The sequence below is a fragment of the Battus philenor genome, unplaced genomic scaffold (genome assembly GCF_028537555.1).
Source record: "Battus philenor isolate CCGP_79_NKW_IND1 unplaced genomic scaffold, ilBatPhil1.0.hap1 SCAF_26, whole genome shotgun sequence".
NCBI lineage: Eukaryota > Metazoa > Arthropoda > Insecta > Lepidoptera > Papilionidae > Battus > Battus philenor.
In genome coordinates, this window is record NW_027181689.1 from 7,391,478 (window position 1) to 7,410,155 (window position 18,678).

An 18,678-nucleotide genomic window follows, 5' to 3' on the forward strand; every position below is an offset into this window, starting at 1 on the left:
TAAAGCGTCTTGCTCGTTTTTACTTTATAAAAGGCACTAGCGAGCGCGCGTTGCGTCGAGTTTTTTCGCTGTTCATACGGAATTGCAACATCGAAGATGAATACATTCCGAGAAATCTTATTTAACACCTCATTAACATTTTTAAAGACCTTTTTACGAAAAATTCTGCGATGTTTTGTATTCTTTCCAAATCTATATAATCGCCAAATGTGTTGCTAAGTGATTCCAATTCGAATCGATCAATTCGGATAAACAATTTTTTTTTATAACTTTATTACAACATTCAAACTGATGCTATTTTATATCAAATTGAACTCTTCTAGCCCACTTCTCTAGATGGACAAGTAGTCATTATAAATCGTCTTGCGTGGATAATCATTACCTTATCATCTGATGTACACCCACTGCAAGGCATAAGCTTTCTCCAAAGATCACCACAACTTCTCGCGATCTTAACTACACCTGGATATGAATAAATGTAAATAAATAACACGAGTTACAATTTTTAAAAGAAGATAGCATAAGAAACCACCAATTTTAGTTTATATTTGTACTAACAGACGTGGCATAGGAAAAAAAAACACACAAAAAATTAAATTATTAAAAATGAAGTAAAAGTATAGCAATACGTAAAAGAAGACAAGTCTCTATTTAAAGTGGCATTAGGAGTCAAGAGTATATACATTTATGTTCGTTGTACGTTAGATTAATTAACAAGTTATATATTCATATATAAATGAGAAAAGGTACTTATGGAAAGAAAAAATAGAACGCTTATGAGAAAAACAGTGAAAATAACACTAGGTTTTTAATACAAACCGAGTAAATAAAAATATCAGAACATAGTGGTAAAATTTCACGTCAATTAAAAGTATAAAAAGGAGTGTTAGAATGTAATCTTATAAAAAGATCGTGTACCTTTAAACATTATCAGAAAAATATAATCACATTAGTATAAAGTCGTATATTAATTAGATAGAAAAATTCAATTTTCATCTAAAAATATTTATGTAAATTTTCTTTTATTATTAACAGTTAAGTTAATAAAAATAGTAATTAATCATCTTAAAACACTTTTTATTTATATTAACGAATATCTTTTGATATGCTTTCTTTTTTTCTTTCTCCTTGGTTATAGGTGCAAAAAGGTGCCTCAAAGGAACGTATTGTATTTGAATGTATAGGTCTTTTTCAACAAAAAAGTTTAACGTTTTACGCCTATTTTTAAATGAATAAAGTTCCAGTAACTCTAGGAATACGACAAGCCTATAACTTCTAGCAAAATGTTTGCAGGAACAGATAGTAAACAATAATTAATTTTAATATGTAAAAATCCGAACTTTGAAAACATATTTTCTTAGTATACTATCATTACGTAATTTATTATTTTTGAAACTTGCAGTAAATGAGCTATGCATTCATTTTTAAAGCTTTTAGACTTATCCATACCAATAATCCTGTATAGTAAAAAGTCTCTCAGGACAGCGAGTACATAGAAGAATTAAAAAAAATCTCCCTATGTTATCAATCTGTGTGCTTTCGTGTTCAATTAAATAAAGATTCTCGCGCAATGTTATCACATCATCTAATAACAATTAAATAATAAAAAGTTTTATAACCAAACAAAGATAAATTCAAATTCAACGGAAATTGTGTTGTTTTTTTATCGCACGCTAATCGAACGGAAGTTGATTTAGGTCTGTGTGCAGGATTACGTAAAGGGCTTACGTCGAGGAATTCGCGTGTCCTTTGAATCCTAATCGTGTGTATTATGCAGATTTTATATTTCGTACGTGTTCAAGATACCTCCAACCGTATGGTCTGTGATTGCGTGCATGAATTACAACGCTGTTGTGATTCTTTATTAAACCACAGAAGACTTATATTATATCAAATATTTCTTTCGATTTAAAACGATTCTCTTTTTTATAGTTACCCTAAAATATTACAACTAAGATTAAAAATTACTCTTTTTTTGATGTAATCTAAACTTAAAAAAATATGATATGAAATATGCTACATGTGCGATTAAAAATATTGAAAAATATATTAATACAATAAACCTCGGGAAATGTCTTTAATTCTACATACGGAGCTACTTTTCTTTGGTAAATACGTCCATACTGTAAGCACCGTTTACCATAAGACTGCAGTTTGTAATGCAGTTATAATATTTTTTTACCTATTTTAAATTATTCCTTTTCTTCTGTTCTTGTACAATAAAGAGCGAAAAACAATATTGATTTGAAAAAGTATTATGTCAAGTTTAGTCACTTAATCGCAAACTTTTTCTATTTTATACAAAATCCTATCTTGTTTTATTTTTGTTCATATCAACGGAATTTTAAAGAAATTGGGCTATGTGGGTGAGGTGTTAGTTTATTTCGGTAAAGGAACTTGCCGAAAATAATATCGGCATCCCTGATGTATGATTCTATTCATGTAGGAGATTGGAAAAACTATGGATGAGAGACCATGACAATCGCAGCGTAGAACGTCCATCTGAAGGGTGGACAGACGACTACAGGCCGTTTGCAAAGGATCTATATATATCTATATCTATATCTATATATATTATTAATCTTTGGGGGGAGCCTATGGTCAGCAGTTGACGTCATATGGCTAAAATGATAATTAATATTTCGCGATTAAACCAGAGAATACACCATTTGTGTATCCAATGAGATGATTTATCGCCACAAACTATATAAAATAGTTAACTTCAAGACGTGACAGAGTTTATCTGCAAAGAATCTTGATGATACTAAAACAAGTTTTAAGTTAGAATCACTGTAATTAGAGATAAATTAAGCAGAGATTTGCATCGCGTATTGTCACCTGCTTGATTGTAATCGATTCACGATAAATCGTTCCAGGGACGAATAAAAAGAATCGATTACTTGGCAATCGATATATGAATGCTGTTCTTGAAAGTATCGATCTTTATGTTTGTATAGGAGTTTTTTTATTAAGATTTTATAACAACATTTTAAACTCCTTTAGGACCTTATTTCATACTATCTAGACATATAATAATGCTGTGAAATTTCTCTTCATAATTTAATTGATTATCAATCTCTAGGATATTGATAATAAAAAAGTAGAAATTGAATACTTTTGTTTGAATTCTACAATAAAAAATGACACTACATCTTATCGATTTTGTTAAAAAAATGAATCTATGATAACATCTTTGTCGTTGTTCAGTCCACGACAGCCGTAGATAATAAATTAACTAAAAAAAAGCATCAGTCTTAGCGAACAAACCTCTAATTGACTACCAGGCATCACTCGTTCGAAAAACAAACTAAAAAGCAGCAGCTAACCGTCAAGTACGACAGGGTAAACAGAGCAAAAACCGAACAAGATCATGCGGAATCATTTACTCCAATCACCGCTTGCGGAGCGTCTACAGGGGAGAGGGGGGAGGACGGAGACGGCCGAACAAAGCCGAAGATGTACAGACATCGTCCCGATTACCGATCTTAATAGCGATTAGATTTACTTAAAGAAACTGAGAGATATATTAGAATTCCACTAAAATAATAAGTTTACTAACAATAATGTATACATTGTTAAATAATAAGTCGTTATTTTTAATTTAAATTTAGACTACAGAGATGTGGGACCCAGATTTATTTTTTAATTACATTAGGTCGTTGTCAGTCCCAATACAGCGAGGTTTGACAACTCATTTTTTTATTTACTAACAAAATTTTTGTACAAAAGACTGGGTTGCCAAAAGTATTCCAAACCTTATATTTTTTATTATAACAGGAGAATACATTCAGTGTCTTAAAATTACAGGTATTAAAATTTATCATTTCCAATTGGTTACGTACTCGTTCAAAATAATTTATGTATAGTATAGTTTTGATAGTAACTTAATTAACCTATGTTTATAAATACAAAATTACTTAGATTGAAAATATACCAAGGTTTTGCATAGTCAGTTGCTATCACGACACCTAATATAGTTCTCGGATACCGCTGCAACACATCTAGATCCTTTATCGATCGATGGATCTCGATTTGATCTACGCATGCGTACGTTAATAATTATTTGCGCTCTTTCATCCGCCGACTTGACTTTATGACCGCCCGCGCCGTGTAAACGTCTCAAATCATATTGCCAAGTAATTAATGGACATTGCGATGCGTAATATGGACAATTAAGTGTACATTACAATGAGATGTAATTATCGTATGACTAATGTGCTTAATGAGGTGATTTGAGAATGCTACGAGCTTTTTCATAACATACACTTTTTACATAAAACAATTAGTGTGCATTGATATTATTAGTGAGAAATCTATCTGTTTGTATTCTGAAATACGTAATTACGTATTTGAACATTAAATCAAGTACATTAGATTCTAACTTAAAACTTATATTAGTATAAAATGGTTAATAAATAAGTGGTTTTTAACTTTTAAATTACATATGCAAGTAAAAAAGCAGATAATATTTAAAAATGAAAAATTACGTATAACAGTGTATTCAACAAAAAGATCCCACGCCGCTGATCGTATGCAACAAAAGAATATTTATCTTAAGCGGAAAACGCTTATAACATTATTCCCAATCTCTGTACAACAATACCTAATCGATCGCATGATACATTCTTAGACATATTCTTTATCGTCGCATCTCTACGAAATAACGCAATAAAAAGTACTTAGCAACCAAAAAATGTTTTGCCGTTGTTAAAACTGTTAACTTGCTAATATGTCCTTTATATATGAAGCAATAAAGGCGAGTACAGTTTGAAATATATTTCATAAAACGCTATATGATTGAAACCGACGTAACGCTACAAGGAATGATGTGATTCATCTCGTGTCGTACAAATCGGGTATGATATTGTATTTTGATTCAATTAGTTACACAGGAACTTCCATATTGGAGCAAGCATTCAAGAATCTTTAGATCCTCGCTTACTCTGAATACGTGATCCGTTGTGACATTTGCGGGCTGGATTTTATTGTAACTGAAGTTTAAACCACTTTCAAACTTGACACGGATTCTTTTACACATCCTTATTGTCTTATTACTGTTCTGTATAATAGTGTTGTGTCAGTGATAATAAGTAAGCCTTTTAATTTAATACGTCAACAATTTTAAAAAAAAATTACGAATTTACGTATTAAAATTACATTATATAAATTATTAAAAATTAATAATTAAATAAGGTATTAATATACCAACATATAGATAGAAATGAATTTTATATTGAATATAAATCATTGTTATGGTTTATATGTACGAGGTCATCAGTTATAGGAGTGTAATGTTTAAAATGGTGAATATATAAATTTGTTAACAAAATACTTTACAACTTTTATCTATTGTCAATCACACGATGTATAGTAATTAATCTGAAATATGTTACATTTTAAATGCTACTAGCCCATAAATCCTCACAATTAAAGTCTGCTGGTAATAACAGTAATAGTTAAAAAAAATTAAAATGTAGCAAAAACCATTTTCTTACTATATCATCATCACATTATTTATTAATTCTTAAACCAATTATTGCTTATGGCCTTTACATTCACCCCTTTAAAGATATCACACCTGCAACCAATTGCCTCTATACGTATATGAATATACAAAAGTGATATAAATAAAAGTGAATTCAATATGTCCATTAAAATGTCAATCGATATTAAAAAAGTCATTCAAACATTTTATATTTCCTTAGATTGGTGCACCAATTAATTAACATACATAATTAATTAATTAGTGTAAATGAATCTTCTAGTTAATTTTACGTTAGATTAAAATCTTATATCAAAGCCGATACATGAGATGTACGGATAGTTGAAGGCATACATTATATGTACGTCTGTCCATACATACGAATACACCCATCGCCCCGCCTCATTACCTCCTCTACGCGATATACTATGAAACGTACTAGTATCCCAAACAAGACACCAGAATACCTAGATCTCTCGATTGAATAAAATACTCTATAACACCAATCGGTGTTATATATCAAGTTACATTGGACGTTCACGACTAGAGTCTTCATTCGTGCATTTGCAATGAGCTGACTAGTTTCTTATAGCCGAACGATACAGTCCATAATATGAGGCCACGTTACACACCGACGGTATATCTAAGCGTGCTGTAACACTATGAATTGGTGTGTGTAGTAACCGCATTTACATTTTAAAGATACTTGCGGGGAATAAATGTCAATTGAGAGGAGCGAGTCACAGATGCAGTTGCCATTGCAGTTATTGAACTCTTATTCGATGACAATCTGATCGGAGATGCACTTGATGGAGACCTGATTGAACTATTCGAACTTAATTGATGTCTCATTGTCCGTATTTGTGATTTTAAAACGTGATAATTGGCCATGAAATGAATACGATTTAAGAATTAACAAGGACAGCTGTTAAAGCAATTAGAAATCTTATTAATTAGATTTATGTTACTAATTAACACAGTTTGATAATAAAAAATTAGGTATAATTATCTTCAACGTTATACATTATGGATTAATTCAGAGGAAAGTAACTACGGATTGCAAAGCCAACAAGATGGCGCTGACATTTGCTTATTTTAACAGATCCAAATGTCAGTTAAGGATTATGAGATAATGAAACACTTCGGGTATTAGTGACTGCGATTGTCTTATTAAATAACCGTTATATCGTGGGAAGCAATTTACGAAATTATTTTATAATAGCGTCTTAATAAAACTTTTATCACTGTATTTAGAAAATTTTAACTTTAAAACAAGAACATCATGGACTTACTATTTTAGCTAACAAACAAGTAACAATAGTATTGAATCGACTAAATGATTAATCAGACTTTTTAATGTAAGTATATGAAACATGACATTTGAATATACAGAAGTAACAGAAGTCACGATAGCAAGAAGCAACGGAGCAAAAAATTGACAAATTATCTCAATACGATACCGTGAGGTATTGTAAGTTATCTGTCTTGTAAAATTTCAACTGATAGCATCTGCCGCGCTCGGTATTCAGAATCTAACGTACAGTCAGTAGGTATTAGGTTAGAAATAAAATTTAACTTTAGATAGACAGCAAATTAAATGTTCAATTGCCAAGATGACGTCATTGCACACATTTAAAACTAGTCCGGTACAAATATTAGTTAAAAAACATGCGCTCTTATTACTTAAATATATTTGCGATATTTGATTTACTGTACCAATCAATATAGTTCAAAAACCTCGCCAAAGGAAGTAACACACCCATTTTTTTTTCTGAATCATAACTCAATGCGCGAAGAACTTTCGTCGATCACAACGCAAGGTTCCATTGAGTGAATTCAAAAACCCATTATGTAGAACATTATGAGGACCCCATTGTTTCGGCTGAATGAGCCGGCACAATATCTTACGAAATTTCCTAAAAAACCACCTTCGTATTATAAATGTGTATTATGTCGAACGAACATTATCTGATGCGGTTTTGCCGGGTGAGCCTTTGTCTTTTTGTTTTCTTCATCTTCGCGTTTTATATTGCGTCGTCAAAATCAACATTCGTTATAATCGTGTTAAAATATAAGCGAAGCTTTCTGCTAGTTTCACGGACTGCCGTTCTTATTCCACTATCTCCAATCTACCTAAATTAAAGGCAATAAATTCGCCTCTCGCATAGTTTATTGACGTCTAACAATACTCATTTTTCGATATCATTTTCGCACAATCGCTTACAAAATCGTGAGCCATTAACGCGGCCAGCGACGTACGGTGCAAGTGATCTCTCTAGTTCATTAATAATAACCTGCTCTCACTAAAACCTCGGTTATAATCACGAGCATTCATGCACGACTTACGTAACATACCAAATTATCAAGCTGTATGTTAACGTCCATTGTGTTGTGAGCGCTAATCTACATAAGTATAGGTATTAATTCGTCTTTCAAAAATGATTTTGTAAAAAAAGGCGCAGAGGTGGTATTTCGTCAGCGAGCGGTGTCTAACAAATACACAGGTTTTAATCTTCCAACGACGGTGAACACAAAACCAAGTATTCAATACAATACGATGTTCGTACAGGTTTGGTACGGGCGTTTCGTTTTTGGAAGGCGTAGTGGCGAGCGCAGAAGTGCCTTTGTGTTCTTATTTGTTCAGAATTATCAACTATCTATAAATAAATCTTTTAAAATTCTTTAAAAGTTCCCGCTTAAACTCAAAACCAGGACAAGCTATTTTATTTTTAAGTTGAACAGTCATCTGGATGTAGTAGATAAGTAACCGACGTTACATCTTATTATTATCTGATAAAATGGAGGCGATGTTAAAATGAGTTGATTTACAAAAACACTTTCGTGATGTAATGTACGCGGTCGGAGAGTCAACGATCACTCACAATAGCGAGCGCTCTAGAGTGACTAGGAGAAAACATTGATTAATTACCATAATAATTTATTTGATACTCCAAAACTTGATACGAGGAGGGGCCGGTTACACAAGCGGCGGGACGTTTAAGTTCATTTTGTACTAAAAACTTTGGACGAACGAGATGCAAACGCAAACGCGGCTCATGCCGCCGTCAGTGACTTGAAAGTTATTAAATGTTTCCTACATGATGAAAACAGTACATTGTTCATTTGAATATGATGCATGGAGGTGATTTAGCTGTTCCAAACAAAAGAATAAGTTTCGTGGATGAAATGGAATGTCTAGGCGTATCGTTAGAGAATATTAGCATATATATATGTTTTTGATTATATAACTTTTCTTTTGTTACAGGCCTCCTATCGGCGTTGAATCACTTGGATCAAGTGCGCAAGAATACTCTGCAAACAACAGTTGATTACTCTAGATATGTCAAAAGGTAAATTCATGTGTTATACAAACTAAACTAAATAATTTTATAACTATGTTTACCATAACTTTAAAATGCAAGTGTTCAAGTGTAATAAATTTTACTAGAGGAATTGATCACTTCAGCCGTCGGACTTTCACCGTTGAACAGAAGCCTTTCTCATAGATTTTCAATAACACTGGTATACACAACTTTTACACGACCATCCGTTCACCTTATGGATTAATGTCCTACGTTGCGCTTGCCTGTGTGATTTCTGGTTATTTAAGAATTTAAATTTGGTTTATTTTGGCCTATTACTTTGGAGCAGATATATTTCTAATAGATAGACATTGTATGATATTTTAATAACACACAAAACCGAAGCTTTAATAAATATTGCAAAGTTTATTTTTAAATCAGATTCCTATATTAAACCGACACGGTTTGAATTTTTTTTGTTATTCAAGCAATGCCATTAGTCATAACCAACATCTGGCGAAATCGTTTCTATTGCTATGAGTTACGCGTTGTTTTTTCCATCGACGATATTAACATAAGTCATGAATTTATCCGTTCAAAGTTTTTACGACCATTCTTATATCTCAACGCTTTTAACAATGAGTTCTTATATTCTTAACATGTGTGTTTTCAATTCTTTTTTTGCGTGTAAATCTAATATCCGTGTCGTTTGTGGTTAGATATATTCGCTAATAAATTGTTGTATTTATTTTTCGATATCAATTCAATGTCTTTACTTTTGTCACTTTTGGCAAACAGATATAGTTCGACGCTGGAATGCGGATCGTCCTATTGCAAAGATCTCGGGTATCGAGAACATTTTCATTGCATGGATTGCACTGCGAGAGTGTTTTGCAAGAAAGAAGAAATGATCAGACACTTCAAGGTACGTTCATAAACTTTCCAAAACAATGTTTCATTTTTAAAACCTTAATTATTCACACTTTTTATGAAGTTTAATATAGCGAGCGTGAGTAAATAGCCTAAATGCTTGAAAAGTAATACAAACATAGCTTAGTTTTTGCGCTATAGTAACCTACTTATATTTTTTATTTATTGATATAAAAGACTCACAGCTGTGCACATGATTTGAAGTTCATGAGAACCCAGTATGGTATAAAAAGAATTGGGGAAAAATAAAATGTAAAATATAGAGACGAAGAAAGTAAAATATATCCTATATTGTAAATAAAATATAGAAGTATAAGAAGTGTAACGAAGGATAGAAAGTGATGCAAGGATGGTATGTAACTAAAGGAGAGAGAGAGATAAAGTAAAGAGTGCAAGATAAAGATAAACAAAACAAAAACTGAAAAAAACTAATTAAAAAAAGTCCACTTTTTAATTTATGAGACAGAAAGTAAGGTTTTTAAAGTGATATAAGAAAGTAGAGAGTCAATTACAGCTTTTCATTTATAGTACCATATTGCAAAAAAGTGCCGCAACAAAAATGTTTAACACTTTTAAAGTCATTTAAAAGTCGCTTAATTTATAATTTCTGCACTAATTCAATAATGTAAAATTTACAACTCACTTATTTTGGTTGGCCAAGATACAGGCTTCGCCTAGTTTGGATACCTCTGGAAGTTTCAATGCATTTTCTTAAGTTTCCCATTATTTTATTAACTTAACATTTTTTGAATTCGATTGTTCCGGTAAACGAGAAAATCAATAAGATCTTAGGTCGGTTAAATGTATGATCCATCGAAAGTCCAGACACATGGGTTTTCGTGAATGGACAACGGCTTTGGTCGTTGATGCGTTTAGCCTGGGTGACTCTAAAAGGTTCAAACCTCAGTTTAGTAGGTTGCTATATCGGTTTATTGTTATAAATAAGTAACGTTAATAGATTTTATTGGTTCGTGGTTGGAATAATAAACTTTGTTTACAGTGGCACAAGAAGCGTGACGAATCGCTGGCGCATGGTTTCATGCGTTACTCTCCCTTGGACGACTGCTCCGAGCGTTTTAGTGACTGTCCGCATAACAGAAGCCAGACGCACTACCATTGCATTCAGGATGGCTGTGATAAGGTAAGTAAAAATGTAGAGTCACAAGGCTTAGAGGTTTGAAACTTTTTAATAATATTCCTTTCCCCGACTAAAATAGATTAGAATAGATTTTACGATAAAAAATATTTTGTTTACACCTTTTAATGAATCACCCATCTGTAAACGTATTTTTAAACTTATTTATATACATTACTGTCAATTTTCATTAAAGAAGAACAGTATGCGAACAGTATACGTTACTATATTTGTACTAAATACTTAAAAGGATACTCTAGACACGTTTTCATTATGTGTTGTAAACCATCTGTGGCTTTCACTCGCTAATGAAAGTGCGTTTGAAATAGCGCTATGCTAAGTTTATTCGAAATAAAAATATATTTATATTTAATGTTCAAAAGCTTACAGACTATCTGAAATTGGGCAAGGTTAGATAAAACGTAAAATAAAATAATTCGTTGATAATGAAATAAGGTTTAATAAATAAATATGAAAATGTAAATTTAATAAATAATATTAGGAATTATTAAAAAGTGTAGAAATGTAACTACGTATTTTCTCTTATAATTCATAAGTTCTTACTTATTGAAATATTGTTACTAGGTGTACATTTCAACATCGGACGTTCAAATGCACGCGAATTATCATCGCAAAGACTCTGCTATACTTCAAGAGGGCTTCCAAAGATTCAGAGCTACGGAAAGCTGCGCTGCCCCTCATTGTGTGTTCGCGGGTCAAAGGACTACGCATTTCCACTGCCGCCGACCCGGTTGCACTTATACATTCAAAAATAAGGCTGATATGGGTAAGTACGCCAAAGGATAAAACAATCCTTTTTCCACAAAAAAACGTTATCATTGAAAATTTGATTTAGATTTCGAATTTGTTATAGATTTAAAAGCTTTAAAAAGGCGAATGTATAGCTTATTGGCCTACAATTAATCCAAAAATCCATGATTGGAGAAATAATAAATAGCGTAATAAAATCATATTAGTAAGAATACTGCAAATTAATATTATTTTTTTACTATTATTGTTTACTATCTGTCCCTACACTGTACTGCCAAAAAATGATGATGATTTGAAATTGGTGTGAAAGTTTTAAAACTTACTGCTGCTGACCTACATGTACCATGTAGGCTGCTGAATAAGCTATATGTTCACTTCATTAATTTACTTATTAGTAATTCAATAATACCGCAAAATTTCTCAGCAACAAAATCACTCGGTAAATAGATATCTGAATATTCAATCATTATGAAAATCCTTTAAAAATTTTATAAATATTTAATTATACAGAAAAACACAAAACCTACCACATAAAAGACGAGGCCCTGTCAAAGGATGGATTTAAGAAATACATGAAGAACGAAGCCTGTCCCTACCGCGACTGCAGATTCAGTAGAACATGCAACCACATCCACTGCATTCGACCACACTGCAACTACGTTCTGCATTCGAGCAGTCAGATATTTACACATAAGAGGAAGCATGAGAGAAAGGAACAAGAGATGAGTTTCGGGTAAGTTTCAAGTTCATTATTAACATCTCTTTAAAGTTCTTATGGAATACCACAAGACAAGCTGCTAGGACATAAACTATATTAAATGCATTTTCAGCCAGAATCACGGATGTACATTTAAAATTACATCTTATGTTTCTACAAATAGAATATGAATATTAGATTAATTACTAGCGTAAGATAATGACCATGTCGATTGTAAAAAGCGGGATTATTTCTCAAAAAAACCTACATTTTAATTTAATCATACGGTTTCCTTTCAACCTATGATTATTCCGTGCTTGTTTCCTAGCAATATGGGTACATAACAAGTGTCAAATAACCCGTTTTGTCCTTAAACAATATTTTATTTATTTATTCACACCCTTTTGTACACCATAGATAATAACTAAATTAAAAAAGAAACTATAAATATAGAGGTACAAGAGGCGGTCTTATCGGTCAATGTTAATTCTATCAGACATCTTTAGAATGGACATCAGAGATATGAAGGAGCGGGCAGTTTATAGTGCATATACAAACAAATACGTACATTATTACACACATTAATATATACGATATACTTATATATACACATATAGATATCTATTTTCATATACCGAAATTTATATCTAATTTTTTAGTTAATTTATTTGTCTTCATTTTAGGCTACCTACTTCGGTAATCCAAAGCGCTCTAATGCATCAAGGAGCTGATCTGAGCATGTATTCCCCTGGGGGTAACCTCCACGGAGATGACGATCTATCAGGCTCCATGCTGGATGATTATTCCAATCCATTCGTAAGTATTATTTATAATAGTACAGCGGCAAAATTAATTAAAAGGGAATATATCGTTAACATGATGTTAACTATTGCAGAACCCCGCCTTAGTGGAGGAAGTTTCTAGAAAGTACATCGAAGTATTCAACGGTAGCAAGGAGGCTGAAGACAAATGTAACAAATGTAGCGCACTCAATAAACATTATCATTGCTTATTCGAATCATGCAAAATGGCGCATAGGTGAGAAATAAATAAATTAATAACCACAGTTTATCATAAAAAAATTATATTGTGACCTACATGGTATTAGAAAGTATTAGTTGAAAATAACCTATTGTTATTGGTTATAGTAGTAAAAGCTTTATGTATGGGAATAAATAGGTCATTTGCTGTCAATTGATTAATGGTACATCCTATCTGAAACCAATGATTTTTAAAAAAAAATAATAACTTTTCTGGAGACTTTAAAGTGCCAGAAGTAATTGGCTGGTCACATTTGAGTAAAAAAACAACGTTACATTAAAAAATCATGGTATTTAAAAAAAAAGAATAATTCTAACGCCGTATCACACTTCCAGCTGTCACAGCACAATGGTCAAGCATGTGTTGGAACACGAGCAACAGAACCAAGTTACGGATGCTTACTTCATTACATTCTCGAGGAATAATCCTTGCGGTAACTCGGCATGCCAGCACATCAGAGACATCACACATTACCACTGTACTTGGGTAAGATTTAATTATATTTAAGACACAACAAGAGATATTTTTCAAGATGTTTACTTTTAAATAATATATCGTCGTGTGATTTGCAAAAAGTGTTAGTATTTCCAATAAAATAATTTTACTGTACAATTTGTAAAACTTCTAGTACTGATAGATGATTTCGTATGTAACCATAAACCGTATAGTAGTTGGAGTCAAATTGTTCTTTATTTTAATATTTGGTTAGTAAATTTTAAAGTATAATCGAAACGAATCTATTTTCTCTCTAATGACCGAAATACTTAGTCTTTTGTGATATCTGTGAAAAATAAATTAGAATGTAACTAAAAATAAGTAAACATCTTTTTTAAATAGTGACGTAAAAGGTTTATATTGAAATTTGATTAAAGTTTGTATTTCTTTTATCTCAGGAGAACTGTGGTGCTGTCATTTTATCATCAGAAGAACACCCATTCAGAAGATTGGAGCACCATCGCCAGCACGCAATCCTTAGCCCTATGTCACCAAACTTAGCAGCTAGATTCGCACCAAACTTCACTCCACAACTTTCGGCACAATTACACCCAAATATGGCGGCCCAATTAGGTCAAGTGCCAAATTTACCAAATCTCCCGCCAAATCTTGCTCAATTGGCTCAAATGGCGCCAAGCCTCTCTTCTCAATTAACGCCTAATCTTCAAGCGCAATTAAATCTCGGACCTAATCCGAGTATAGTTCCACAGCAAGTGAATCCTTCCAGTTCATTGGATGAAATGTTTAGTCGAAAAAGAGGAAGGCCTCCAAAGAACAGAGTGGTAGAAGTTTGGACCGACAATGTAAGTATACCGAAGTCAGTCGTGTAAACATTAGCGAAGGATAGGGCATCTCAAAATATTAAATAATAACAATAGGTTTTACAGGTAACACCGCAAGCTATATTTACGTCATTTAAACTACCAAAAAGCAATCAACTGCCACCAATAGTGCACTCTCCAGTTATTACTACTGTTGAAGAATTTCCTGTGAGTATCATTATTTATTTGAACGTATTCGTTTTGTTATTCAGCTGACATGTTCGCAAAAATATGAATTAGATTTTTTTCGAAACACCTTCCAAATAACTTCGTGTGATTTTATTGACAAGTAGTAATTTTTTTTTCAGCGTATAAAATTCCAACACTTCGAAGTGTTCACATCACCAGACACTTGTAGTCAATATTACCCTAATTGTCAATTAAGAATGACCCGACTCCATCTCCACTGCTTCAACTGTAGCTTTACGGGAGAAACGCACGTCATAATGGAAACCCACATGAGAGAATCTCATTCGATCTCACCTCTCCTCGAAGGGTTCGACCATTTCTCTTCATACGAACAATGCGGAGGAAAGAGTTGCTTTAAAAATCAACTGAGATTTCACTTCCACTGTGCGCAGGGTAATAACTGCCCGGCAATTTTAGCTCAATACTCAGCCATAGCTACTCATAAACATGGGAGAGGAACCCCTGTTATAAAAAGCGAGGCTGATCAAGAGAAAATATTTGACGAGGCCAAAGACTACTCTATTAAAGAAAGAGCATCTGCCGATAGTGTTAGCTCCCTTAAAGACCAGAACGAACAATATAATCCAACTAATTTCACAATAAAGAGCGAATTTGAACGAGAACAGGATAACGTTTCGGGTGAGTGTTAGTTTATTATAAAACTATTTGATATTTTTGACCACGGTGGTGATGAATCCATCTTATGTCTTATATATGCAGCTCAAATTTCTAGATCTTGCACTAGTAGCACACAGCTTAACCTTAGGCGTAACGCTTGCCATTAGGCAAGCACTTTTATATCGAATTTACGAATTTACGTCATAGAAAAAATAATTAAAAGCATCGCAGACAAACAATAACATTGTATAGCTTTGCTTAGAGTAATTTAATCTGTTATTAATTTTAATATATCAGAAACTGCTGCTATTAGCTAACAAATAGAGAACCACATAACAGTCTGAAGACGCTAGATGCAGGCCGCTTCCTTTCCTATTTGAAATCAAAACGTAAGGCCTATGTTCAGTAGTGGATGTGTTTCGTCTAAAACGGCGATCACATATATACGCTGTATTTTTTACGCAAATGGAACTTGACAAATTGTATTAATTTCAGTAGTAAAAGCGACGGGAACCTTCTATCCGTCGTCACATCTCAGAAGCAACGCTTCGTCACCCTCGCCTAGAAGCATTTACGACGCCTCACCTTCAAAAGACATGAAACTTCGCATGGACTTCGACCAAAAGCGAAATTTTGAACCTCCCAAACTCTCCGGACCGACGATTCCTCCCTCTTGTCACGACCAGTCGTGTCCCTTGAACAAGAACGCCGGAGGAATGAACCTACATTATCATTGTCCACATTGCTTACAAGCTTATGTTGATCTGAAGTTATTATTTAGTCACATGGTCAAGAAACATAGTAATACTATGGAACCGGGGCCGGTGGGGCTTCAAGCGACTAAGGTAATATTATCATACTATTTTCGTCATAACAGTTAACTGTGCTTAAAATACTATTCTAAGCTTATAAGATTAGTTTTGAATATTAAAATAAATCGTGTCATCGAGAATCGCCTGGAAAAAGAGAGAAGAATCGTGTTTCCGTTAGAACTGAATAGTTAGCTAAAAAGTAATAGATGAACTATAAAAGCTTAAACTTTGAAATACATTGATTGAAACAAGTAAATATCGAAAGATCTAAAAATCAAAGTTCCAATTGTGGGACGATGATGTTATATCATAAATACGGTAAGACTGTATCGCTCTAGGCATAAAATTATTCAGGTTTGCTGTAGAAAATTATGGAAGATCTCCTTCCCCATGCCTCTACCTACGGGTAATACCCAAATAAAAATTTGAAACTAAGACAAGATACTAGGGACACTAATAATAGATTTTAGTGGACACTTTAACACTAATAAATATTTTTAAAAAATAATTTCATCACCAAAATATTTTTTAGGAAACATTGGAAAGAGAATATCCGGAAATTTCTATACTACCATCCACCGCTTCTTCGTCATCGGTTGGTCAAGTACCATCTCCGAGTCAAAGACCACCTAACCCAGCGGAACAAGTAAGGAAATTATATAAATTAAATTTTATTTTTATTAAATTAAGCAAGCATTGTCAAAGATCATTATTTCGAAGTTCTTAAACAGTTTTTATTTATTTATATTTTGTATGTTATTACATTAAATCTGTTTAAAGTTGTTACAATTTATTAAAATTCGCACACTATTTTAAACCAAATTGAATAACCTCTTATAAAGAAATAGAAAGCATATAATAGGAACTGCAAGCAAAAGCGTGGCAGAAGAATATTAGTGTACTTTATGTAAGAATATAAATTGTTTGTTACTTTTTTATGAAAACATGTTTATGATTCGCAGGTCCAGGCAGTACAAAGTTTACTCCTGCAGCAGTATCTGGCCGGTGGACGCAAGGGAAGCCTGCAGGATCAGTTGAAAATGCAGCAACAATACACTGCATCTCTGGCCGGATTGCCAGGGTTGGCACAAGTCGCTTTGTTTTCGCAAGGGTTAGTCCACAAAGATTATTATGCAAAATTATAAGTGATTTTTCTGAATAAATTTTGCACTTTTTCATCATATTATTAAATACTTCTCAGCACCCTCTGCTCAGAACAAATGACCACTGAGGCCTTAAGTTTCCACCCACATGGAAAGTTGTCTTTGTAGAGGTCAATAAATATAGCTGGATGCAGGCCGCTTCTAATGATAATTGAACATTTAACGATAATAACGATATTCATAATCTGTAGACTATCATGTTGCACAAAAAAGATTTTGTGTATGAAAAAACTTGACATTTAATTAGGTTTATTTGACTATACGTGAAGAGTACTTTTAATAGTCCTACTAAGAGAAAAATTATAAATAAATTTACGTGGAATATATTATGTCAAAAACGACAGAGAATGAGTTTCCCTATTTATTATTAGATATAAATTTACAGACCACGAAAGCATTTATTATTTAAAATGCTATAACTATTAAATTTATTAAATTTTAATTAAATAATATTAAATTTTTTACAGAGGTTCGCCGTTCCCTCTTTATCCAACTATGCTGTATCCACCTGAACTTTTATTAGAGCAGAGCCTTTTGCAAGGTCATGGACTGCCTCCTGGATTGGACAAGGAAGCGGAAATGATTGCTAAATCGTGAGTGTATAACCTTAACTTTGCCACCTGTTATTAATCTGTTCTAATATAAAACACTCGTACATTTAAATGTAATGTAATCTTAATTTCGTTAAACTTTGTTAGCAGGCGCACACACGCAACACGGGGACCTCATATGAGAGTCATGAAAGACGAACCCATCCCCGAAGGATACCTAAGGTTCAGGTTTAATGAAGATTGCGCGTACCAACATTGCGGATATAGGTAAGCTTATTTTATTTGTTTCTAATACAGTATTGGTGCATGCTAAGTATGTTTCGAGTAGCAGCACAACGCGAGCTTTCTTCTCAATAAGAGATGCATGGTTCCCCCCGTGCATGGAGATTCCCCTAAACAACCTAAAGTGTCGGCGTCAGAATTTTGTTAAATAAAAATTGTAACATTCCGTGCAAAAATTGTAGCTTTCCGAAGGACTGGTTAAGCTAAGGTACGATATACTATATACCTATACGATACGCTCTGCCTCAACGCGGAATCTGTAAATGGCAACAACGTAGGTTTAGATTAAGACAATCATTACACTAGAAACTGGTTAATGCATGATAACAAGTTAGAAATAATTTGTATTGGCATAGGCCTCTCCTAAAGATATCCATGGAGGCACATAT

The 18,678-nt window shown here is 33.0% G+C and overlaps 1 protein-coding gene across 1 annotated transcript in view; it reads left to right on the plus strand.

Annotated features, from left to right (window-relative positions):
- The window catches only part of LOC137925179 (zinc finger protein castor homolog 1-like), a 114,766-nt gene that overhangs the window by 92,788 nt on the left and 3,300 nt on the right, over nucleotides 1-18,678 (plus strand). The window contains exons 8-23 of the mRNA XM_068768575.1: nucleotides 8,748-8,832; nucleotides 9,583-9,709; nucleotides 10,715-10,855; nucleotides 11,435-11,636; nucleotides 12,131-12,353; nucleotides 13,001-13,133; nucleotides 13,213-13,355; nucleotides 13,694-13,844; nucleotides 14,252-14,656; nucleotides 14,741-14,842; nucleotides 14,983-15,502; nucleotides 15,977-16,326; nucleotides 16,826-16,939; nucleotides 17,256-17,404; nucleotides 17,924-18,049; nucleotides 18,155-18,274. Of these exons, the coding sequence (XP_068624676.1) occupies nucleotides 8,748-8,832; nucleotides 9,583-9,709; nucleotides 10,715-10,855; nucleotides 11,435-11,636; nucleotides 12,131-12,353; nucleotides 13,001-13,133; nucleotides 13,213-13,355; nucleotides 13,694-13,844; nucleotides 14,252-14,656; nucleotides 14,741-14,842; nucleotides 14,983-15,502; nucleotides 15,977-16,326; nucleotides 16,826-16,939; nucleotides 17,256-17,404; nucleotides 17,924-18,049; nucleotides 18,155-18,274 (3,091 nt within the window). The remainder of the gene's footprint in view (nucleotides 1-8,747; nucleotides 8,833-9,582; nucleotides 9,710-10,714; nucleotides 10,856-11,434; nucleotides 11,637-12,130; nucleotides 12,354-13,000; nucleotides 13,134-13,212; nucleotides 13,356-13,693; nucleotides 13,845-14,251; nucleotides 14,657-14,740; nucleotides 14,843-14,982; nucleotides 15,503-15,976; nucleotides 16,327-16,825; nucleotides 16,940-17,255; nucleotides 17,405-17,923; nucleotides 18,050-18,154; nucleotides 18,275-18,678) is intronic.